The 24,470-nt window shown below is 43.4% G+C and overlaps 2 protein-coding genes across 3 annotated transcripts in view; one reads left to right on the forward strand and one right to left on the reverse strand.

Annotated features, from left to right (window-relative positions):
- The first annotated feature begins 472 nt into the window (after positions 1-472).
- The window catches only part of LOC143746545 (protein NLRC3-like), a 49,917-nt gene continuing 25,919 nt past the window's right edge, over positions 473-24,470 (forward strand). For both annotated transcript variants that reach the window (XM_077238439.1, XM_077238432.1), the window contains exons 1-5: positions 473-561; positions 12,156-12,313; positions 12,685-12,807; positions 13,015-14,850; positions 14,964-15,137. In XM_077238439.1, coding sequence (XP_077094554.1) covers positions 12,261-12,313; positions 12,685-12,807; positions 13,015-14,850; positions 14,964-15,137 — 2,186 coding nt within the window. In that variant the 5' untranslated portion in view covers positions 473-561; positions 12,156-12,260. The remainder of the gene's footprint in view (positions 562-12,155; positions 12,314-12,684; positions 12,808-13,014; positions 14,851-14,963; positions 15,138-24,470) is intronic.
- On the reverse strand, positions 9,173-11,614 carry LOC143747238 (uncharacterized). Its single transcript, XM_077239874.1, has 6 exons — positions 11,295-11,614; positions 10,622-10,693; positions 10,326-10,391; positions 9,984-10,052; positions 9,585-9,764; positions 9,173-9,197 (listed from the first exon to the last, which is right to left on the reverse strand). The coding sequence occupies exons 1-6, from the start codon at positions 11,450-11,452 to the stop codon at positions 9,173-9,175; spliced, it is 570 nt and encodes a 189-aa protein (XP_077095989.1). The 5' UTR covers positions 11,453-11,614.

The raw sequence follows: 24,470 nt of genomic DNA on the forward strand, positions 1-24,470 counted from the left end.
GTTGCAGCAGTGACAGTAACTTTTAATGGTCAGATCAGGAGAAAATGTCTCTTTAATGTAACATCTGCACTGTGTAACACTGGGTTACTGGTTTTCTTCAATACATCCTTGCACATGGTGAACAATTCATTGTCTGTCACGTTACATCTGTAAAGTTCAAATACTTCTTCAACAGAATCTGAATTATGCATATGCACATGTTGACAGGCAGGCAGGACCGAATGTAATGATTAGACAAAAATATTATGATACTGACTGAGACTTTAAATTTAGAACACTTTATTTATTGACTGCTATCAGGATGTGAAGAGACTTTCATTGAGTATAACAAAAAAAGGTTTGATGCATGGAAAACATTGCCTACCCCAGCTTTAATGCATGCAACAGATCTGAGAGTCACCTGAAAATGTAATACTGCTCTGTGTCACTGGAGAGAGTTTGCTTTTCATGTGGGTGGAGTTAAAACCAGCTCACTAGTAAACGGAAGTGAAAGAAGAAAATACGCCATTCCAAGGTTTAAACCTGTTAACACTGGGTATTTATACGGCCGCATATTATGTGGTAAGTTGAAAACTTATTCTTCATGTAAAATCAACTGCTATATTTCTTTTTTGGTCTTCCTTAAATGGGATTTCAAATCTGGAACATTATATTTCAACAACTAGCTAAGAAACAAATTGGCTGACAGTTAAAGTGCTTTATGGAAATGAGTTTGATTAAGTAAACTGTTTTGATATGTATTCACACTTACTCTGATAACATTAGAAACAAAATTATAGACTGAAAGCCATTGGTAATTGTTTTATATATACAAATGCTGTAATGTCAATTAAACAAAGAAAATTAAAAAAAAAGTTTAGATACATATATATGTCTGTACCATGACACTTTGTAATGCACTGTGATTGCGTTATTATTTACAGTATTCAGAGATAATTATCAATGAATCAATCCCTGCTGATTCTGTTGCACAAACATGAGAAAACAATACGTGCTGGTTGTTGTTGTTACAAAAATAACATTGGTTCTGCTAAACAGTGCAGACGTTAGTTGGGCAACAGGTGCATTCAATTTGTAATTAACCCTTTTATACGATGTTAGGATAAAGACTTGTGTGCCTTCGAGTGTGCTCTCTCTCACTTCTCACTCATTGTTCTTATTTGCATATATTTTTCTCCTAATATTTTCCTTTACTATTTATTTTTAGTGCCAGAAATTATGCTTATTTGGTAATCACACGTGCGTGTTTTTTCCCCCCTAGACATCGGTTTTCTTTTGATTGTTTAAAAAATGTTTTCTTGTTTTGTAAATAAATTGGTTTATTGTTGAAGAATTTGTTGTCTGGCTCTTTTAAGTTGTGGTATATGAGCCAGCCGTGGCTGTCAGCAGAGGTACAGGAGTGGTGGCGAGTGGTATTAGCATCTCCGTTCGACGTCAAAAATGAAACGTCAATCAAACGTTCAACGTCAATGACTGACGAATTGGGATCTCTATGGAAGATGCCACAACTACTGACTCCTTCCAGGGCTCCAGCTAACCCCCCCCCCCCCACACACACACACCACTGGGGCAGGGAAGAGGACAGGCTTAAGCACAGAGATTCAACAAAGAGTTTTCACTTCAAAGCGAAGGCTTGACTCGTAGAGGCTGCACGATTAAGCTCACCCGGGACGTGAACTGCATGAAGCGACCCTAAGTCGCTTCTGACTCCACAAGAGGAGATGGCAGGCGAATTGCGACATACAACGGGAGCCTAGACCATCCTGGAGGTTGATGTATGCAATGGTTGATGTCTAGTCTGCGTGGACAAGTACTGGCTTGCCCAGCAGCAATTGATATGCCAATGCAGGTTGGGTCCCGTCCAGGGACCCGAAGCTGCTTGCCCGTCGCACACAGCACCCCAGCCCATGCTGGAGACATCTTTTGAGAAAACAACATGCCTGGACACTTATTCTAGGGGAATACCAGCCCATAGATATGCAAGGTCTGACCACGGGCTGAAAGTTACGTGATTTCCCCATCAGTTGTTGTTTTTTTGATACAGTTGATCATAAAATTATCTTATCCCAACTAGAATGTTCTGTGGGCATCCAGGGAACTGTCCTCAGCTGGTTTAAATCATATTTAAGTAGAAGTTTCTCTGTTAGACTGGGTAATTTTTCTTCCTCGCCTGCTCAACTCTTCTGTGGAGTGCCGCAGGGTTCATTTCTCGCACCCATTCTGTTTTCCCTGTATTTACTTCCTCTGGGCTCCATTTTCAGAAAGCATGGTGTATCATTTCATTGCTATGCAGATGATACCCAAAAGTTTTTTACCTCTGAAAAGCAACAAACATGCTGCTCTGAAATCTCATTTTGCATGCCTAGATGAAGTGAAAATTTGGTTTTCTCAAAATTTCATATTTCGGAATGAATTTAAAACCGAGGTTATAGTCTTTAGCCTCCATGAAAACTTTAAGAGCAGCAACATTGACCTGGATTACTTTACTTCGGTAACACTTTATTTCGATAGTCCACTTTAGACATTCTACTAACTAGAAGTAACTTTGTAGCTACATGTTAACTAACTGTCATTAGAGTATTAGTAGACTGTCTGCTTAATATCTGCTAACACTTTATTTTGTTGGTCCCCCAACAGATACTCTACTGACTATAAGTAACTTGGCAACTACAAGTCAACTTGTTCTCCTAACCCGAACCCTAACACCTAACCATAACCTAACAGTCTACTGACAGTCTACTACAGCCTACTAATACTCTAATGACAGTTAGTTGACATGTAGTTGAAAAGTTACTTATAGTTAGTAGAATGTCTAAAGTGACTATCGTGTTACCATTACTCCTTTTACTTCATCCTGCATTAAGAACTTAGCTGTTTTCTGGGATCAGAACCCTCAAATTTGAAAAACAAATTAATGCGGTGATTACATTTACATTTAGTCATTTAGCAGACACTTTTATCCAAAGCGACTTACATCTGAGGACTAAAGCAAGCGAGTCATCGTGACGAGGGAAGAACAACTTTGCTCAAAATACAAAGTTCAGGCATTGCTCAGAGTAGCAAAAGCCAGACAAGGGAAGATTTAAAAGGGAAGGAAAGATTTAAAAGAGACATTTTTTTTTTAAATTTTTTATGTTAAGTATTCACGGAAGAGATGAGTTTTCAGTTGTCTTTTGAATGATGTCAGGAATTCTGCATTACGGACGAGGGTGGGAAGATCGTTCCACCAGCATGGAACCGTGAATGAGAATGTTCTGGAGAGTGATTTAGTGCCTCGCTGTGATGGCACCACGAGCCGTCGCTCCTTGGCCGATCGTAGGCTTCTGGTAGGGACGTAGACTTGTAGTAGGGAGTGAAAATAGGAAGGAGCTGAGTTTGTGGTAGATCTGTAAGCAAGCGTCAAAGATTTGAATTTGATGCAAGCAACGAGTGGTAGCCAATGCAGTGAGATGAACAGAGGAGTGACGTGAGCCCTTTTGGGCTCGTTGAAGACAAGACGAGCTGCAGCATTCTGGATCATTTGTAGAGGTTTAGTAACACATGATGGAAGTCCAGCCAGAAGAGCATTGCAGTAATCAAGCCTAGAAATAACCAGGGCCTGGACGAGAAGTTGTGTTGCATGCTCAGTTAGGAAAGGCCTGATCTTCCTGATGTTATACATTGCAAACCTGCATGATCGGGCTGTCTTTGTAATGTGGGCTGTGAAGGTCAGCTGGTCATCAAATATTACTCCAAGATTTCTGACCAACCTTGATGGGGTGATTGAGGATGACTCTAGCTGGATAGTGAAGTCGTGCTGTAGAGACGGTTTGGCAGGGAGGACGAGAAGCTCAGTCTTTGTCAGGTTGAGCTGCAGGTGATGTTCCTTCATCCATCACGAGATGTCCGCCAGACAGCTTGAGATACGTGCAGCTACTGTGGGATCATCTTGTTGAAATGAGAGGTAGAGCTGTGTGTCATCAGCATAGCAAAGGTAAGAGAAACCATGTGCCTGTATGATGGGTCCCAATGATGTGGTGTAGATGGAGAAGAACTGAACCCCGAGGAACCCCTGTGTTCAGTTGATGTGCTTTGGATACCTCGCCTCTCCGTGTAACCCTGAAGGACCTACCTGTGAGATAGGACTCAAACCAGTGGAGGGAAGTTCCTTTGATGCCCAGTGATGAGAGGGTGGACAGAAGGATCTGATGATTCACAGTGTCGAAGGCAGCAGAAAGATCCAACAGAATGTGAACTGAAGATTTGGAAGCAGCTTTTGTGATCCGCAGGGCTTCTGTGACCGACAGTAGTGCAGACTCGGTTGAATGGCCTTTCTTGAAGCCAGATTGGTTGACATCTAGCTGGTTGGTCAGAGACAGGAAAGATGACACTTGGTTGAAAGCAACTCATTCAAGTGTTTTCGCAATGAATGGTAGGAGAGAGAGACAGGTCTGTAATTCTCGTAAAAGTGATGTGTCTAATGTTGTTTTTTTAAGCAGTGGAGTTACCCGAGCCTGCTTGAATGCTGTAGGGAAAATGCCAGTGTGGAGGGATGAGTTGATTATGTGTGAGTGCTGGTAGAAGTGTGGGAGAGATGGCTTGTAGTAGGGGATGGGGTCTAGAGGGCTGGTGGTAGGATGACTGGAGAGGAGAAGTTTAGATACTTCTTCCTCGGTTAGCGGAGAGAAGGTAAAGAGAAGGTTTCTGGTAGTGGGATAGAGTTTGGGTTCCTGTGTGTGTGGAGTTGAGAACTGACTGCTGATAGAGGTTGTTTTGTTGGTGAAGAAGTTAGCAAAGTCATCAGCAGTTAAAGAGGAGGTGGGTGATAGTGGAGGTGGACAGAGGAGAGAGTTGATTGTCTTGAAAAGTTTTTGTGTGTTAGAGGCGCTGTTGATCTTGCTGTGGAAATATTAAGATTTTGCAGCGTGAACATCAGCAGAAAGGGAAGAGAGCAGAGATTGATACATACTCAGGTCAGACGTGTCTTTTGATTTGCGCCATTTCCTCTCCATTGTCCTGAGTTTGGTCCGGTTTTCACGAAAAACCTCAGATAACCAGGGGTTAGAGGGAGTAGCGCGTGCTGGCCTGGAGGAGAGAGGGCAGATATTGTCTAAAGAAGAAGTTAAAGTGTAGCATAAAGTATCTGTTGCGGTATTCACATCTAGAGATGAGAATTGTGAGGGTGAGGGAAGTGAAGATGACACAGCAGAGGAAAGATGGGAAGGAAAAGTGAGCGCAGGTTAAGTCTGAAAGTAACTGGTAGGGGAGTTGGTGGAGCATGGGTGAGTTGTAGATTGAAAGTAATGAGGAAATGATCTGAAACATGGAGAGGTTTCACCAAAATGGTGTCTGGGATGCAGTTGCGTGTGTAAACCCGGTCCAGTTGGTTGCCTGATTTGTGAATACCTGTGGTGATGAGCCGTTTGAGATCGAATGAGGCTAGAAGAGAGATGAAGTCTGTTGCATACGCCTTTTCTAGATGAATGTTGAAATCACCAAAGACTACGAGTGGGTTGCCATCCTCAGGGAAGGAGGACAGCAGCACATCCAGCTCCTCAACAAAGCTTCCCAGTTGACCTGGGGGGCGATAAATAACTACAATATGGATCCTAATGGGAGTTGTAAGTGTAATAGCGTGATATTCAAATGAGTTGTTATTGCATAGAGAGGAGGGAGTTGAGTATTTCCAGTTGTTAGAAATGAGAAGATCAGTACCCCCACCCCTCCCAGACTGGCGAGGGGTGTGGGAAAAAGAGAAGTTGTTAGAGAGAGCAGCAGGGGTTGCTGAGTCTTCTGGACGGAACCAGGTCTCAGTCAAGCCAAATATATTAAGAGTAGAATGAGATGCAAAGGCTGGAATGAAGTCAGCTTTATTGACTGCTGACTGACAATTCCATAGACCCATAGAAAGAGAGAGAGGTGTGTGTGTGGATGAGAGAATGGGACGCAGATTAGCAGTATTGCGCTGCCTTCTGTGCGTGATGAGTGTACGTTGTCGAGAGACAAAAGGAATGTATTGTAAGCACATGCTGAGAAAGGGAAATACGATAGAAGTGGGAAAGGAAAAGGAGAGAAGACGATACTTAAGTGCCTTGCCGGAGTCCTTGCTCGGTGGAGTCGCACAGGTAGAGTCGATGGTCTTTACCCGAGTTGGTCTTCACACGAGAAGGCTGAACGCTTCCGCTGGCGCTTCCGTGACAGCGCGCGCACTACATAGATATAATGCGTACTAACGCCTGAGTGAGGACAGCTGTTTCTGCCCAGCAATTAACACAGCAAACGTAAATTACCCGAATAATGGGAGAAATCGAAACTAGCTGTTGGACAGCGCTCACTTAAGTGCTATAAAATTTAAAATGCAATACTATTAAGTGCGGCTGTTATATAAAGTGGGAACGCGTCTAATTAAAATACAAATTTGTGAGAAGGCAAAAAAAAGAAAATAACCAGAGAATCGAAAACAACCTTACCTTGTGGTAGATACTACACTGAGTTCTACAAAAGAAAACGTAAATTTGAACACGTTTCTCCAATTTTGAAATCGCTGCATTGGCTACCTGTGCATTTTAGAATTGAGTTTAAAATTCTTCTCTTTGTTTTTAAATCCTTAAATAATCTGGCACCGAGTTATTTGTCTGAGCTACTCTGTCCATACTAATCCCACGCGAAATCTGAGGTCTGGTGATAAGAGACTTTTATCTGTCCCCAGATCACAATTACAGCATAGAGGAGATGGAGCCTTTGCTATTGCCGGCCCTAGGCTCTGGAACAGCCTTCCGGTTTACATCAGATCGGCACAGTCTTTAACTGTTTTTAAATCTTCTTTTAAAAACTTTTTTTCTTCTTTTAATTCATTGTGAGCTTCTGTCATGAATGTGTTGTTTGCCCTTGTCTCTTTATCTTGTGTTGTGTTCAGCACTTTTGTTAAGCGTTCGTCCGTGAGATGCACAATCATGGCGACCGAGTCCAACTCCATACCGAGAAAAGAGATTCTCTGCATGGGGGAGAGTTTGCTCTTTTCCCAGTTGACCATAAGCCCCAGACGGCTGAAGTGGGAGAGCACCATGTCCATGTGTTTGCATAACTGATCTCGCGACTGGGCCAGTAAGAGCCAGTCGTTGAAATAGTTGAGGATGCAAACACCACGTTCTCTCAGGGGAACAATGTCCGCCTCCACGACCTTCATAAAGATGCGGGGGACAGGGACAAGCCAAAGGCGAGAACTTTTTACTTTTTACTGATATGCCCGACCCTCGAATGCAAAGCGCAGGAACGGTCAAGACATGAAAGTATGCATGCTTCAGTCAAGTCAAGTCAAGTCATCCTCATTTATATAGCGCTTTTAACAATGTAGATTGTTTCAAAGCAGCTTTACAGAGATAAACATATAATTTAAGGTAACAGAGATTGGTTTGGTTTTATAGTGGTTCTTGAAAAATGTTTTTTCCAGCTAAAGTTAGTTTTGATTGATTCACTTCCATCTAAATGATCATTTGTTATTAAATTAGGGGCCGCTAAGACGACACCGTTCTCTCTAAACAGACTTTAAAGGTGAACCTGTTATAGAAGCTGATGGCGTTCACATGCGCATTAAGAATTGATTCTATAGTTATGTGCGTTTGAATATATGTGCGCAGGTTTGTAATTCCTTACAAACCATGCCTAAACAAACTACTTGTCTTGTCTATAAATTTTGATGCAGAATTTTATTTTATCTTATCACTTTGGGTAGGTAGGCGAACCGAAAAATTCCACAAGGCTTTATCTGTAGAGTGGTATAGGGATCCTCCATAGGGAGAGGCTAGTTGGCACTTCAGCACTGCATTGTCATCGGGTCCAGGCGAAAGTCCTTCGTCAGATCTGGAAACGGCCTGGATCCGGCAGGCTGCGGGAAAACCTCGGGATAAACAAAGACACTAAAATTAGCGTAGATGCCATTCTTCTTATGATGTAACGTGTACATCAGGATTTAAGGGAAGTGTTCCCAGTTCCGGCTGACCTAATCTAAGCACCCTAATATTGAATTATAGAAGTCTATAGAGTGTCATGTGAATGCTAGGTCAAAGAGATGTGTTTTTAGTCTAGCTTTGAACTGACAGACTGTGTCTGCTTCCCGGACAATATTAGGAAGATTGTTCCAAAGTTTTGGTGCTAAATAGGAAAAGGATCTACCGCCAGCAGTCGATTTAGATATTCTAGGTATTATCAACTGGCCAGAATTTTGAGATCACAATAGACGTGAAGGACTATAATACGTTAAGAGCTCGCTCAAGTACTGGGGAGCTAAACCATTTAGTGCTTTGTAAGTAATCAGCAATATTTAAAAATGTATACGATGTTTAATTGGGAGCCAATGCAGTGTTGACAGAACCGGGCTAATATGGTCGTACTTCCTGGTTCTGGTAAGAACTCTAGGTTCAGGTCCTGGTTCAGGTCGATCTGGTTCAGGTCGATCACTGCAAACCAATCTTGACTACAAACGCACGTGAGGATCAAATCACATCACGATCAGAGATTGAGGAAATTGCTCTTTTGCTAAGGTTTTGGGTCCACTGGGGGAAGGAGCGGTGCCTTCACAGAGCAGCTCACTCTCTCTCTGGGTTGCCCGTCGCAGGGACGCTTTATCTGCAGCTTGGAGTGTTTGGGGCTGTGGCAGGCTGTGTCCTGGTCTCCCCTATATTTAATGTAGCTGCACTGCAGTGTAATACTTAACCCTCTGGGGACCAAGGTGTTTTTGGGGCCCTTGGGATGTTTTGACATGCACTGACATTTGTGCTTTTTTCAGTTATTTATAAACATTTTAATGGAAAAGGTGTAAATTCACTCTATATAGCACAAACAGGGCTACCATAATATGTGAGCAACATGTATGTACATGTTTGTATTGTTAAGAGAATAATGTTTATGCATGGTTATTGAAAATAATAAAAATGAAAGTTGCTGAAATAAGACCACAAAACACATACTAAATGTGTGTCCACAAGACTTTTGACTAATGGATGTTGTTGCTTTGATTTCTGGCTTCAAAATAATGTGAAAATCATCCTGCCTAATCGTTCACATAAAACAAAACATTAATTTATACTTTGTATGACAGTTTTTTTGTCAGAAGACGTTTATGCGTGGGAGTGGTAATGGCCTATCAATATTAATGAGATTCAGACCAGGGGTGTGACACACACTCCCCCAATGGCTAATGGCGCATCAAGTGAGGCAGCCTGAACAAAGAATGAGAGGAGATTCAAAGGTTTTGTTTTTCAATCTGTTTTTTTGTAATTCCTCTATGTGGAGAAACTAAATGTTTTAAATTTGCTCTAAGCAAATAAAATGTGAGTAAAATAAATAAATAATCAGTCGACTATAAACAAAGCAATTGTGAGCAATAAATAAACAAAAGTAAAGGCAGGTATCTCACAGTAAATGCTTATGCCCCGTTGATGCGGGCTCCAAGCAAATCAAATGTGAGCAAAATAAACAAAAGTAAAGGAAGATCGCTATCCTCGCAGACCACGCCTGCTATGCTAGCGGGCTAAGGCTAGTAGCGGAAGTTCGGAAAGGTGGATATAAGGATATATAATATACACTGCATTCTCAGAAAAAAAAACATTTTGAAGAGAGTCTGTGGAGTCTGTGTGTCAGCAGAACTCAGCTGTGGTCCAAGTTCCCGGGCAGGCAGGAATCTCAGAGTCTGTGGAACCATATCAATGTCAGTTTCTGTTTTCCATGACAGAGTGTAGACCTTGTTGCTCGTCTGAATGTTTGTCTTGGCCCTCTTTGCCACATTCCTATAAACATAATAATATTAATAAAGGTTAATAAATGTTGATCAAAGTACTATCAGCATGTCAGGGCTATCAGGGCAATCAGCATGGTGATAAAACAAAAAAATATAAGCTCTTTTATATTAACATTACCAATCAATAATTGTAATATTGTGCATGCATAACACATTTTTTGCAAAGCCACAGAAGTAGGTAAAAAATAGTAGATAAATATGTACTTACTCTTTTTGATTTCCGTTGCTGCGTGTCCTGCGAGTTGCAGTGGAAGGCGAGAGTGAATAAGCTACATTCCTTTTAAAAAAAGTTGAAAACTATTATTATCATATATTTTACAGAGTACTATTCCAGCACATGCATAACTGATGGACATTTAGCAATGCTGATAAAGCAACACAATATAAGCTCTTTTATATTAACATTACCAATCAATAAATTATATATTATGCATGCATAACAACAAAATTTTTGCAAAGCCACACAGGCACATATACATTTGTATCAGCACTAAGTATATAAACAAAATGTAACTAACATCTGTAAAATAGTAGGTAAATATGTACTTACTCTTTTTGATTTTTGTTGCTGCGTGTCCTCGTTGCACTGGAAGGCGAGAGTGAACAAGCTACATTCCTTTTTAAAAAAGTTAAAAACTATTATTATCATATATTTTACAGACTACTATTCCAGCACATGCATAACTGATGGACATTTAGCAATGCTGATAACACAAAACATATGTAACATCATCAACCAATCTCCAAAAATAAATAATAAAGTCATACAGGCTCATATTGTATTAACACTAAGTATAAAAAAAATTGAACCAACATCTGTAAAATTGTAGGTAAATATGTACTTACTCTTTCAGATTTCTGACTGTGTTGCTAAGCGCACTCCGAGTTGCAGGCGGAGGTAGTGATGAAGCTACATTTCTTTTAAAAAAGTTGAAGAATATTATTACATAAATATAACCATAGTAGCATTAGTCTATAATGAATAACTGATGTAAATAATTGTAGACACGTGCAATAAGCCTATATGCGTGTCAATGGGCCATTACCGGAGAGGCACACCGCAAACAAAACACATTTGCGCAATTCATTAACTGGGTATATTTACACATTTCAGCACATTTACACACATTTACAACTGATATTTGCGAGCATGCATCGTTAATGATAATGAGGCAGCATTTAAACTATTCAAAATATAATCTAAACACCTACTAGGCCTATTTTCTAAAATAACTTCTAAATTCTAGCTTTCATACATAATGATCTAAATATATCATTTACACATACAGATTTCCTAACCAAGGGGTTTACAGTGCGTTGCATATGCACAAAAAAAAAAAAAAACGTTGAAATGGTACGAGATATTAAATTCTTGTATATGCACTTTCATTAGATCGTGTTGAATATATCAAATGTCAATACTCTGGGTGGCAAGTGGAAAATAGTCCACCCAGTATAATATGTAAGCTACAGGTTTATATTGAATAGCTTGTCAACTAATGGAAGTAAGACTAAATACTTATCCGAAATTATATCCACGGCTGGATCAAGTCGCTCTTCAAAATACAAACGGTCGTCATCAGAGTAGTCGCGCTCTTCTTCTGATGAAAATGTGGATTCTCCGTCGCTAGTATCCAGGACGAGCTGAAGAGCTTCCACACCGGTGTATCGTGCCATCTTCCCAACGCGCAGGTGACTGAATGATGAAACTTGAAGCCTTTAATGCATTTGCTTGGGGGCGTTTACCTGTTTTGCATAGATGGCTTAACACATTATCTTGTGAATAGCGTGCTCCGTGAGTAGGCGTGAACAAATGAAAGTAAATGAGCTCGTAATCAGCTCGACTGGAATCGCTCTATTTTCATACAGATTAAAGAAGCTGAGAATATTTGTTTTTAATATAAATTAATTCATTTAAAAGATGCGATCTCAAGCTTTATGCCCGTGGGTATGTTTGCCTGTTTGACTGAATTTTCGTGGAGTTACAGATAATTTCCGAACGTGTTTCAAAATGGAGTTCGCTGACAGAGAGAGTGCAGAACTCGCATCATGTTAATTTTTCTTTATTTGGCAAAAAGCAAAACACTTTATTTTTATTGTGAGTATACAGATAAAATTAACAGATCGAAATTAACAGAGCATTTCGAGTTTATTTTGCATTGCTAAAAAAAAAACGAGCAAAACTCGGGGGCGCATTTTTTGGTCCCCAGAGGGTTAAAGTGATAGTTAATCCAAAACTAAAATTTCTGTCAGCATTTATTCACCCTCATGGAACAACACATTTCTCTGTTTTTATGTCTCTATGTTGTCTATTTAATTTATCTCTTTTCTTTGTTTCCACAAAATTGATCAATTATTCTCTTAACAAAATTTTTTTTAGAAAAGAGCAGGACACTCCAAAATAAGTCTCTATGGAAAGATAGAAGATGAAGACACAGCCTCTAAAATGAGTTCTTCATTTCCTGAATTGAGTTTCAATTAACCCATGAAGAATCTGCCCTCTGCATTCAGTGATACAACAATGACTTCTGACCCCAGGTAAGACATTTTTGCATTTGGGAGAGCCTTTTATCCAAAGTGACTTAAAGTGCATTCCAGAAACTTGAATGAGTGGCACCTTATGGTACCATCACAGAGAGACACGGCATCACTTTCCAGAACCTCCCATATTCTCTTTGTGTTTACTATTTGTCCCATTCGTTTCATTCCTGAACATATAACAGCACTTCTTATGTCATTGATACTTGTTGTATTCCTTATTAGTAAATCACTTTGGATAAAAGCCTCTTCTAAATGAATAAATGTAAATCAAGGGTGCATTCAAGCTATAGACATGGGCCATGGCTTGAGACAGGATATTGACAAACAAAAGAGAAGTTTAAAATGCTGTTTTGTTTGTCTTTTGTCAGTATCAGCAGGAGGCAGAGACAGATAGTAGAGTCTCCAGAACCCAGCGGTGTGTCTGTAAAGAGTAGCAAATCCATGGGGCAACCACCTGAATTCAGTGATGGACCAGTGTCCTCAGACTCTACGTTAGTATATTCCTTTACTTGCTAATATACTGTAGTGCATCACAGATAAATAATGATTTAAGAAATTCAGTAAACATACGCAGCATATGCACTGCACAGGGGTAGCGAAGTGTTATCTGGTAATCAATATATTTCTGATGGTCTCCAAGGGTCATTTCAATGGCTGTTATTGTCTTTTTGTTGCTGTTTTCTTTTTAATTTCAGCAGGGGAGAGATATATAAGCTGGACAAATCTATAGCAGCCCTACAGACACACACACTGGAGACTGGAGACCTGCAGAAAGTCAAAGACCAGCACAAAACCAGCATGAAGAACAAGTATGAGCGTTTATTTGACGGAACGAAACTACAGGGGAATCAAACCCCCCTGAACAGAATCTACACGCAGCTCTGCGTCATAGAAGGAGAGAGAGAAGGAGTGAATGAGGAACATGAGGTTTTACAGATGGAGAAAACAGCCAGAACACAAAACTCACAAGACACTCCAATCTACTGCAATGACATATTTAAAGCCTCACCTAAACCAGGATGTGAGGAGAAAGACAAAATCAAGACAGTTCTTACTAAAGGCATCGCTGGAATTGGAAAAACTGTCTCTGTGCAGAAGTTCATTCTGGACTGGGCAGAGGGAAAAGCAAATCAGGATGTAGATTTCATGTTTGTGCTACCATTTCGAGAACTGAACTTGATCCAAGATCATCAGTACAGTCTTCATAGACTTCTGCTGGACTTTCATCCTAATATTCAAGATCTGGACTCAAAGATTTATGAGGAATGTAAAGTCGTGTTCGTCTTTGATGGTCTGGATGAAAGCAGAATCACACTGATGTTTTCAGACACTCAGAAAGTCTCTGATGTGACTGAGACTTCATCAGTGGGTGTGTTGATGTCAAACCTCATTAAAGGAGATCTGCTTCCCTCGGCTCTCATCTGGATCACCTCCAGACCAGCAGCAGCCAATCAGATCCCCTTAAAATACATCAACCGTTTGACAGAAATTCAGGGATTCGATGAGCCTCAAAAGGAGGAATATTTCAGGAAGAGAATCAGTGACGAGCATCAACCCAGCAGAATCATCTCACACATTAGAAGAGCAAGAAGCCTCCACATCATGTGCCATTTACCCGTCTTCTGCTGGATATCATTCACTGTGCTTCAAAAGCTTCTGAAAGAAGATCAGAGTGCAGAAATCCCTCAAACTCTGACTGAAATGTACATCCACTTCCTGCTGATTCAGATTAATATGAGGAATCAGAAGTATGAACAGAGAGATCCAGAGAGACCCCTGCAGTCCAACAGAGAAGTGATTGTGAAACTTGCTGAAGTGGCTTTCAAACAGCTGATAAAGGGCAATGTGATGTTCTATGAGGAGGACCTGATTGAGAGCGGCATAGACGTCACTGACGCCTCAGTGTATTCTGGGATTTGCACTGAGATCTTTAAGGAGGAATCTGTGATTAATCAGAGGAAAGTCTACAGCTTCATTCATCTGAGCATTCAAGAGTTTCTCGCTGCTTTCTATGCATTTTATCATTATGTAATCAAAAACTTGGACACATTGCAGTTCTGTGATGTGATGCATAATCTGCATAGAGATGCAGTAAATAAAGCTCTTGAGAGTGAGAATGGACACCTGGACCTTTTTCTGCGGTTCCTGCTGGGCATCTCACTGGAGTCCAATCAAAGACTCTTACAGGATCTACTGATTCACAAAGAGAACAGTTTAGAGAGCATCAGGAGAACGACACAGTACATTAAAGAGAAAATCAAAGATGGAAATGAACTCTCCACTGAAAGATCCATCAATCTGTTCCTCTGTCTGCTCGAAGTGAAAGATCAGACTCTGTCCATAGAGATTCAAGAGTTTCTGAAATCAGACAAACACTCAGAGAAGAAAATCTCTCCTGCTCACTGCTCAACAATCGTCTACATGCTTCAGATGTCAGAGGAGGTGCTGGATGAGCTGGACCTCAAGAAATACAACACATCAGATGAGGTTAGAAGAAGACTGATACCAGCTGTGATCAACTGCAGGAAAGCACGGTGAGTGTTTAATCATGTCTTAATAATTTCATTTGAATGTCTTTTACAAGAATGAAGCTGATAATATTGAAATAGTTGAAGAATGAGGTTAAGGATGTTTTTCTGTCCTTTAGCTTTGTTGGTTGTAATTTTACTACTCAGTGTTGTAAGAGTTTGTCATCAGCTCTACAATCCTCAAACTCTGTCCTGAGAGAGCTGGATCTGAGTAACAATGACCTGCAGGATTCAGGAGTGAAGCTGCTCTCGGAAGAATTGAAGAATCCAACCTGTCAGCTACAGATACTGAGGTGTGCAAAATTTGATCTTTGATATCTAAGTTGCTTAGTACTTTGTATAATATAGGTGTAATATTTAGCACTAATAGTGATTCATTTTTAGGGATTCAAGCATAGAAATGAATGAATTTTAGCACACTGATTACGGACATTTCAGCAGTTCCATTTAAGGTTCTGTTAATCTTTGTTAAGTTAAAAGCTTTTAGATTGAATGCTACAAATAACCATGTTTTTAAAAATGTATGTTTTTTTAGGTTCCCAGAATGCTGTTGTTGTGTAAATGAACGGCCAAAACGCATACAAGTTTTCAGTTTTTATTTGAAATCAGTGTAGTGTAAACAGCCCTTCAGAGTGTTAAAGGTGACCTATTATGCCCATTTTCACATGATGTAATATAAATCTCTGATGTCCTCAAAATGTGTCTGTGAAGTTTCAGCTCAAACTACTAACCAGATTTTTTATTATAGCTTGTCAAAGTTGCCCCTTTTTGGGTGTGAGGGAAAACGCTCAGTTTTTTTGTGTCCCTTTAAAATGCAAATGAGCTGCTGCTCTGTCCCCGTTCAGAAGACGGCAGATCCTTTACATGTGCTTTGGATACTGGAACAACATAACAGCTGAATTTCTCTCAGGCAAAATGTCAATAATACTCAGTAGCGGAGTGCAGCCTTGCATGTTTGAACTGGAGTCAGAAACAAATGGAGAGACTCAGGAAGAGGCTGCAAATTTTAGACTGTACATGGACGTATCTGAATGGTTAGTGGATGCATTTATGTAACTTAGTTGTTGTGGAGTTACGTTGATTCATCTCATAGACTAACCTGTACTGCCATGTTATCCTGTTAAGCTGCAACACCACTTTTGAAAAATCCCCAGAAATGGAATACCCAAACTAAAACAGATACAGTTCATGAACCCTTTGTACTAAAAGCAGAAGTATGATCTCATTTGAAAGCTGACACCTGGCAGTTTATAGAAATATCTTCATAAAAATAATATTGAAGTTGGCATTGTATCAATCTAAGAATGCACTGCAGCTGAAGCCACATGTCTGACCATGTTATATCTAAAATCTGAAGATGACAAGTCTAAAACTGTATTTAGTTAAATGTTTTTCAAGATCATGTCTTATGACTTTATCTTGATTAGACTCTAAAATGCAAACTGATGTTTATTGTCATCTTCTAAGCATCTATTCAGTCTATTGTCTCTATTGTTTTGAGGTGGAAACGAGCCCCATTCAGTCTCAGTCTCCCCTGCACACATTCACACCTCTCCGGCCTGGTTACGGCTCTAAATATGTTTTTCTTTTGTCTTCATTATAATTACTAACGGCTGGTTAATCACACTGTTTCAATCCCTAATTTCTTTTTTCAAAGTTCTCACTTCACATTTGAAACTGTATCAAATGACCTTCTTGAAAAAAAGAAACATTTCAGTAAGCATTCCTATTTAGAAAAAATCATAAAAAGAACCGCTAGGTGGCAGGTGCACCTGAGGGCTAGCTAGCATGCTAGCTTAGCACAACATCAATACACGACAATTTATGAGATTAAAACCATGTTTGTTCTCCAAACTTACTTTATAACCCAAGTTGAGTGTTTTAAATAACCTTCTGTGATCTTATTTGGCTTCAGATAAAAAAATCGGACAGAGAATATATTATTTTATAGTATTCTGCACAATGATAAAGTCTATATCGATTAGCATTACATTATAAATATATTTATTATTATTTATATCTATATTTATATTATAAATATAATCTATTATTATGAAAATACCTGACATGGCTCGAAGAACACTGGTAAATCAAATATCATTGCAATTATGTTTACTGTCTTCAAAACGTCTTTATCTGCATGTTACAGCGATCTCTGGAAGCTTTGTTTGTTTCGGGACTTCCTGGGATGTCACATGATTATGGCACTTCTTCGTGTGTTCCATATATGGACTGCATGTGCACACGGCGCCCTCAGGCTGCCAGTATGGATTGAAAACACAGTACATCTGAGTATCCAGCGCACATAATGATTACATCAGCCCATTTGGGTATAAATTCAATAAATATTATTCCTGTCTATATACATCTGAAGTAAACCTATGAGAATCCTTCAATATTTCTCCAAATCTGCACATTTTTGAGCTAAAAGCCCTGAGAGACGTTGTTTTGTCAAGCGCTGTCATGACGACCTCACAGGAGTTTTTTTTCTGAATGAGAGCGGCTGACGCTCATAATTCATATTAAATGTATCGACTCATTTTTTGATTACATAACTCCTGACACAAATTAAGTTATAACTGTCACTATAAGTTTCTTAGAATACAATAGTGGTCAAATACTGAAACTTGAATCTTTTATCTTTTTAATGATGTATAGTTTGTCAAGGTAATAACTTTAAATCTGATAGTAACTTTGAACTATTTAAACAAAAAAACGCTTCAGTGCGCCGGCGCTCTGGCAACGGTTTACAGGTTAATCTAGAAAAGCTGTTGTATAGGTGCTTGTGTGGGAACTGCATTAGGATGCCCACAGAGCCAGAAAATATATGCTGCATGGATATAGAGCAGGTATCGTTTAGTTTATGTTTATAATGTCGGACTGCTGCTTCTCATTCAGGGCGGGATCTAATGCTGGGTTTCCGTACTCTTACGTAGGAGTAGGGGGAAATTTGAAACAGCTTGTTCTGAGAGATTGATAATGAATTTGGCCTTTATATAGGATATGGATTTTTACCATTATAGGCTGGTTGTTTACACACACTCTGGTCACACATCTGTATTCAAACACCTTATAAAAGTGAATTTTTGCATAATAGGACCCCATTAAAGAGGTAATTAAGTGATTAAATAAATTGTGATTGAGCATTAGTGTAAGAGCCATATTTCATATTTCTGAATTTATATTTTCAAATTTGTATTATGTAAATTTGGAATAATAATTATTTTTGCTAATTGGTCATTTACTGTTAAGAACATATTTCTTTGGTTTATATTTGTTCTTGCTACATGTTCAGTGACATAATTTTGTAGCGCACGTAAAAAGTTATTGACGAATGACTCTGGAACGGGAACAGGCTCGGACTCTGGAACAGGCTCAGACTCAGGAACAGGTGGCCTGGCGTCGGCCATCTTGGCCAGAGGCGAACTCTCTGGCGTGGCGGCAGCCATCTTGGCTTGAAACAAACTCTCAGGGGTGGCAGCCAACTTGGGCAAGAGCTCGTGGGCTGGAGCTGATGTTTGTGCTGCCCACACACACTCAAAATAGCTGTGGTGGCTATCATGAGCGCTATATCACCCTGAACTGACTCAGGTGCAGTGACCATCTTGTCCGAAGACACAGGCATGACGTAAACAGTCTCTGGCTCGGGAGGCATGACGTGAACAGCCTCTGGCTCGGCAGGACTAACGTGAAGAAACTAAGGCTCGGCAGGACTGACGTGACTTGACTTTTTAACATTAGTTCTTCTCTGGCTGCTTTAACTATGTTTATAAGATGCATTTACTATGGCAAAACAGATGAACTTGGCTAATTATAAGATTTAATCGTCTTATAGTAACCTGATTCATTTATCAACAGTCTAATCTCTGATTATATTTGTGGTGTGTTGTAGATATCACATTATAATTTTTATTAATTAAAACTTTATTATTTTTATGAGAAATATTTCATCAGTTGGGCACACACAGACATCGGGCCCTATTTTAACGACCGAAGCGCATGGTCTAAAGCGCACGGCACATGCACTTAGGGCGTGCCCAAATCCACGTTTTGCTAGTTTAACGATGGATAAATTGTTCGGCGGACCCACCGCATGGTCTAAAAGGGTCATCCCTATTCTCTTAATGAGTAATGAGTGTGTTTTGGGAATAGAGTGCAATAAACCAATCAGAGTCCCATTCCCTTTAAAAGCCAGTTGTGTTCGCGCCATGGCGGATTCGCTATTTACATGGCGGTCAATGGTGCAGTCTATTTCAGTTGCCTCAAAATGTGCCTGCATTGCGCCTGAACTCACCTCATTTTCAGACCACCAAATCCAAGGGTGCACAAATGGGTGCAAATGTGGCGAAATGTGAAAATGATAACTGTGTCAGATTGAAACTAGCAGAAAACACTTGCGTCACGCCTGGCGCTGCATTGAACCTGGTATTTGATTAAATTGGTCTTTTCTCTGAACAGCAATTTGATATAATTGAGCAACTGACTTTTGCTTAGATCCTATAATTTTTCCTGATGAAGCCCATTAAGAATCCGCATATGAATCTCAATAAGGATGACATGGTGCAATGCATGCTGGGAGCCATCATAGAATAAATGCAGCATGTCACCATTATTGAGATTTAAATTTTGATTCTTGATATCTGTGTGTGTCTTTAAAAGTAAAAATTCATAATATCTGACGTAGTAAAACAGTGATGATAGTGAAAAATGTAATTCCATTAATCGCAATAAGCCACTTTCTTTTGGTGATGAGATTTGTGAATCAGTTCACTTTATTATGATGAAAAATGAATCAGCATCAATAAATAACCAACATAATCTGGTCATTTGTGTTTTTGTCTTCCTTTGTAGTCGTTATAGTCAGTTGTAGTTCTTGTGTTTCTCTTTCCTTCAGTGATTCTGCTTGTTAACAGCAGGTGTTCATCACTAATGCTCAAACATCACTTATTTAGTTACAAAATTATCTCATTAACTTAAACACTTCTTCAGTTTTATTTGAACACTCTTTAGTCTGGGCACATAAGAACACTGAGCAGTGTTAATTTCTTACTGGGGAATTTACTGTGTAAAGAGAAAAAATCTGAAACATAGATAAATACAATTTTTGTAATTAGGGCATCTTTGTAGGTTTAGAGACATATTTATTGGTATAAATGTGTAGTTCCCTTTCGTTGTCACTCCGAGTTACGTCGGATGACGACGAATGGGGTTTCGCTTAGAAAGCCTATCAACTTCGAGTATTACAAAACGAGCCAATGGCAAAGAAATGCCATGGGTCTGCGGAATTTGCATGGCGTAACTCCGCCCCACCTCGTGGGTATAAAAGGAGGAAGCCGGCAGCAAGCAGATATGTTTTCGCTTCGGAGCCAAGTGTATTCTTCTCTCCACAAGCCATCTCTGAATTGTCAGCTTTACAAACGAGTACCTCGAGTGTTGGTGTGACGGCGATCTACGGCGAGAGCGTGCTTCCTGCTGATCTGTTGCAGTGGTCTGCCAGTCGGTGCGTTTCTCCCCGGGTGCTTCAACACTTGAGTTTTCTCTCACTAAAAGAGCTTACACGTGGCACGTCTTTTTAAAGATGTCTCGCCCGTGTACTTCTGGTTGCGGCAGATTGGTATCGGACTCTGATGGGCACGAGCGTTGCATAGTATGTTTGGGCATTGATCATGCTAGAGCAGCGCTCGTGGATGACTCATGTTCTCTCTGTGGGAACATGACCATCGCGTCATTACGGTCGAGACTCCGTGAACTCGCAAGAGTGAGAGTCCCCTCATCCACCCCCCGTCCTGCGGCTGGTGGCCAGGGTGATCTGAGGGTTACGGTCTGGAACAAGGCGCCGACTATGTGTCCGCGACCCCAGCCCCCCTCTTCAATGACGGTGCCCGCTAGTGAACTGCTGATTCCCGCGGGTCTACCCTCTGGTGGCCCGCGGGCTTCAGTTGAAGCTACAGAGGAAGATGCCATGTCTGTTGCAGCATCACTAGGCGGGTTTGACTCTTCTGGAAGTGAGGGCTCGTCACAGCTGCCACCTTCCGGTGTGCATACGGCTGTGCTCGAGTCTGATCCGGAGATGACGGCCATGCTTTCCCGGGCAGCCGCGAGCATCGGACTTGAGTGGAGGCCTCCACCCTGTCCTGAGCGCTCGCGGCTGGACCATTGGTTTTTGGGTAAGGCCGCCGACCCTCGTCCTCGGCAAACCCCAATACCTTTCTTCCCGGATGTGCATGATGAGATCTCGAAGTCCTGGAAGACCCCCCTGTCTTCTCGGGACCGCTCGCTGGTCTCATCCGCCTTTCCTCCCCTCGATGAGGCAGCTGCCCGTGGGTACACTGGGCTTCCCCCGGTTGAACGCTCTGTTGCCATGCAACTATGTCCGCAGAGTGCTTCTTCTCGGGGCGAGCCTAAGCACCCATCCAAAGCCTGTAGATTTTCGTCGACCCTGGTGGCGAAGTCTTACAGAGCGGCGGGACAGGCGGCTGCTTCACTGCATGCTATGGCCACTCTGCAGGTCTACCAGGCCCAGATGCTCAGAGACATGCACGAGGGTAGGACAAACCCAGGGCTCTTTGATGAGCTGCGCGCCGCGACCGACCTTGCTCTCCGGGCGACGAAGGTTACCGCGCGCTCCCTGGGTTTGGTGATGTCCACAGCTGTGGTCCAGGAGCGACATCTGTGGCTGAACCTGGCTGACATGCGGGACGCTGAGCGGACCCGTCTGCTTAACGCCCCCTTGTCCCAGGCCGGCCTCTTCGGCGGTGCAGTTGAAGACTTTGCCCAACAGTTTTCAACTGCCCAGAAACAGACCGAGGCCATCAAACACATTCTGCCCCGCCGGCCCGCTGCTGCCTCCACCTTGCCGGCCGGGCAGACGCCTCGACCTGTTTCCCGCCGAGGGCGCCCTCCTGCGGCTCCCGCCCCTCCCGCCCGGACCACGCAGCAGCCTCCACCCAGGGCCGGTCGCGGAGGAAGCCGTAAGAAGGCGCCACAGCCCTCTCCTGCCCCGCCCCCCGCTAAACGCCGGGCCAAGCGGCGCTCCTGAGACGGGCTGCTCAGGGATGATGATTGTTTCTCAGGAGGTGGTAGCAGGACCACTCCTTCCCCCGGTGGAGGGCCGGGGGAGAATCTTTTGTTCTCCACTCCCCGCTGCTCACCCACGGGTGGGCAGCACCCTAATGTGGTTAAAGACAGAAACAATCCCCTCTTCCCTGAGCTCACAGAGTTCTCGGGCGACACAGAGCGCCGCCCACAAGCCGTGCTCTCCTCGCCCCCCTCTGTCCCAGAGGCGGTTGACACGGCGTGCCGTCCACGGACCGCTTCGCCCTTGTCCCCCTCTGTCGCCAGACCCCTGGCAGAGCAGGCCCCCGCGGGACGACCAGCCTGGTCCTCCCCTGGCCCCCTCTGCCAGGGTGCGGTTGCTAACTGTGCCCCCTCTCCGGGCCGCTATGCCGTCCACATCTGGGCCAGTTACTCCGCCTCGCTGCCCCTCCGGGGGGACGCCTGTGGCCCGCATGATCCCGTTGGTTCAGTTCCTGGGAGCCTGGCTAGAGCTTCCCCGTCTGTCCCACTGGATCGCGCGTACCGTCAGGCTCGGCTATGCGATTCAGTTCGCACGGTCTCCTCCCCGCTTCAGGGGAGTCCGCTCCACTTTGGTCGGTGGCAATGCCCCTATCATGAGAGCAGAGATTGCCACCCTGCTGGCGAAGGGTGCAATCGAGACTGTCCCTCCAGCCGAGATGAGGTCCGGCTTCTACAGCCCCTACTTCATTGTCCCCAAGAAAACCGGTGGGTTACGGCCAATCCTGGACTTGCGCGTGCTGAACCGCTCCCTTCATCGGATGCCGTTCAAGATGCTCACCGCCAAACGCGTTTTCGAATGCATACGGCCCCAGGATTGGTTTGCAGCGATCGACCTGAAGGACGCCTACTTTCATGTCTCCATTCTTCCTCGACACAGACCGTTCCTCCGGTTTGCTTTCGAGGGGCAGGCATACCAGTACGCGGTTCTCCCTTTCGGGCTAGCCCTGTCTCCTCGCATCTTCACGAAGGTCGTCGAGGCGGCCCTTGTTCCCCTTCGAGAGCAAGGGGTTCGCATCCTGAGTTATATCGACGACTGGCTGATCCTAGCTCACTCTCGAGATCAGGTTTGCGAACACAGGGACCTAGTGCTCCGGCACCTAGCCCGTCTGGGCCTTCGGGTCAACTGGGAGAAGAGCAAACTTTGCCCCGTGCAGAGGATCTCTTTTCTCGGTATGGACATCGACTCGGTCGCCATGTCCGCGCAGCTTACGAGCGAGCGCGCGCAGTCACTGCTGACTTGCCTAAGACAATTCGAGGGCAAGAGTGCGGTTCCACTGAAACTTTTTCAGAGGCTCCTGGGGCATATGGCATCTGCAGCCGCGGTCACGCCGCTCGGATTGCTTCATATGAGACCGCTTCAGCTTTGGCTTCGCGACCGAGTCCCGAGGTGGGCATGGCAACACGGCACGTTCCGAGTACCAGTTACTCCGACCTGCCGTCAGTTCTTCACCCCGTGGTCGAACCTCGATTTTCTCAGGGCCGGTGTCCCCCTGGCTCGAGCTTCCCGGCATGTTGTTGTCTCAACAGATGCCTCCACCACGGGCTGGGGCGCCATGTGCAATGGACATGCTGCTGCGGGCTCCTGGACAGGACCCCAGCGGCTGTGGCATGTCAATTGCCTCGAGTTGTTGGCAGTACGCCTTGCCCTGCACCGCTTCCGGGCGTTGCTCAGGGGTCAACACGTACTAGTCCGCTCAGACAATACCGCCACTGTAGCGTACATCAACCATCAAGGTGGTCTACGCTCCCGCCGTATGTCACAACTCGCTCGCCACCTCCTCCTATGGAGTCAGAAGCATCTGAGGTCGCTTCGAGCCATCTTCATTCCCGGAGCGCTGAACTGTGCAGCCGACGAGCTCTCACGGCTTCAGCCCCTCCCTGGAGAATGGCGACTCCATCCCCAGTCGGTTCAGCTGATTTGGGACCAGTTCGGGGACGCGCAGATAGATCTGTTTGCCTCTCACGACTCGACCCACTGCGCCCAGTTCTATTCCCTGACCGAGGGCACGCTCGGCACGGACGCTCTGGCGCACAGCTGGCCGCAGGGCCGCAAGTATGCGTTTCCCCCAGTGAGCCTTCTTGCGCACACTTTGCGCAAGGTCAGGGAGGACGAGGAGCAGGTCATTCTGGTTGCCCCTTACTGGCCCAACCGGACCTGGTTCCCCGAACTAGTACTCCTCGCGACAGCACCTCCTTGGCCGATCCCTCTGAGGAAGAACCTTCTTTCTCAGGGACGGGGCACCCTATGGCACCCTCGTCCCGATCTTTGGAACCTCCACGTGTGGCTCCTGGATGGGACGAGGCAGGTTTGAGTACCCTACCACCAGCGGTGGTGGCTACCATCACTTCCGCTAGAGCGTCGTCCACGAGACACGTCTATGCGTTGAAGTGGAACCTCTTCGTCAACTGGTGCTCTTCTCACCGAGAAGACCCCCGGAGATGCTCGATCAGTGTTTTGCTTTCCTTCCTTCAACAGGGGCTGGAGCGAAGGCTGTCTCCCTCCACCCTGAAGGTCTATGTTGCCGCCATTGCCGCACATCATGACCTCA

This window comes from Siphateles boraxobius, unplaced genomic scaffold, assembly GCF_051911475.1.
Source record: "Siphateles boraxobius isolate OS27281-9 unplaced genomic scaffold, OSU_SipBor_1 100, whole genome shotgun sequence".
NCBI lineage: Eukaryota > Metazoa > Chordata > Actinopteri > Cypriniformes > Leuciscidae > Siphateles > Siphateles boraxobius.

What these genes read in the sequence shown, in the direction of transcription:
- LOC143747238 (XM_077239874.1), bottom strand. Translation starts at nt 11,452, where the DNA reads ATGGCACGATACACCGGTGTGGAAGCTCTTCAGCTCGTCCTGGATACT. An exon ending in GTGGATATAATTTCGGATAA is followed by an intron (nt 10,694 to 11,294) that starts GTATTTAGTCTT and finishes CTTTTTTAAAAG; the next exon opens with AAATGTAGCTTCATCACTAC. An exon ending in AGCAACAAAAATCAAAAAGA is followed by an intron (nt 10,053 to 10,325) that starts GTAAGTACATAT and finishes TTTTTTTAAAAG; the next exon opens with GAATGTAGCTTATTCACTCT.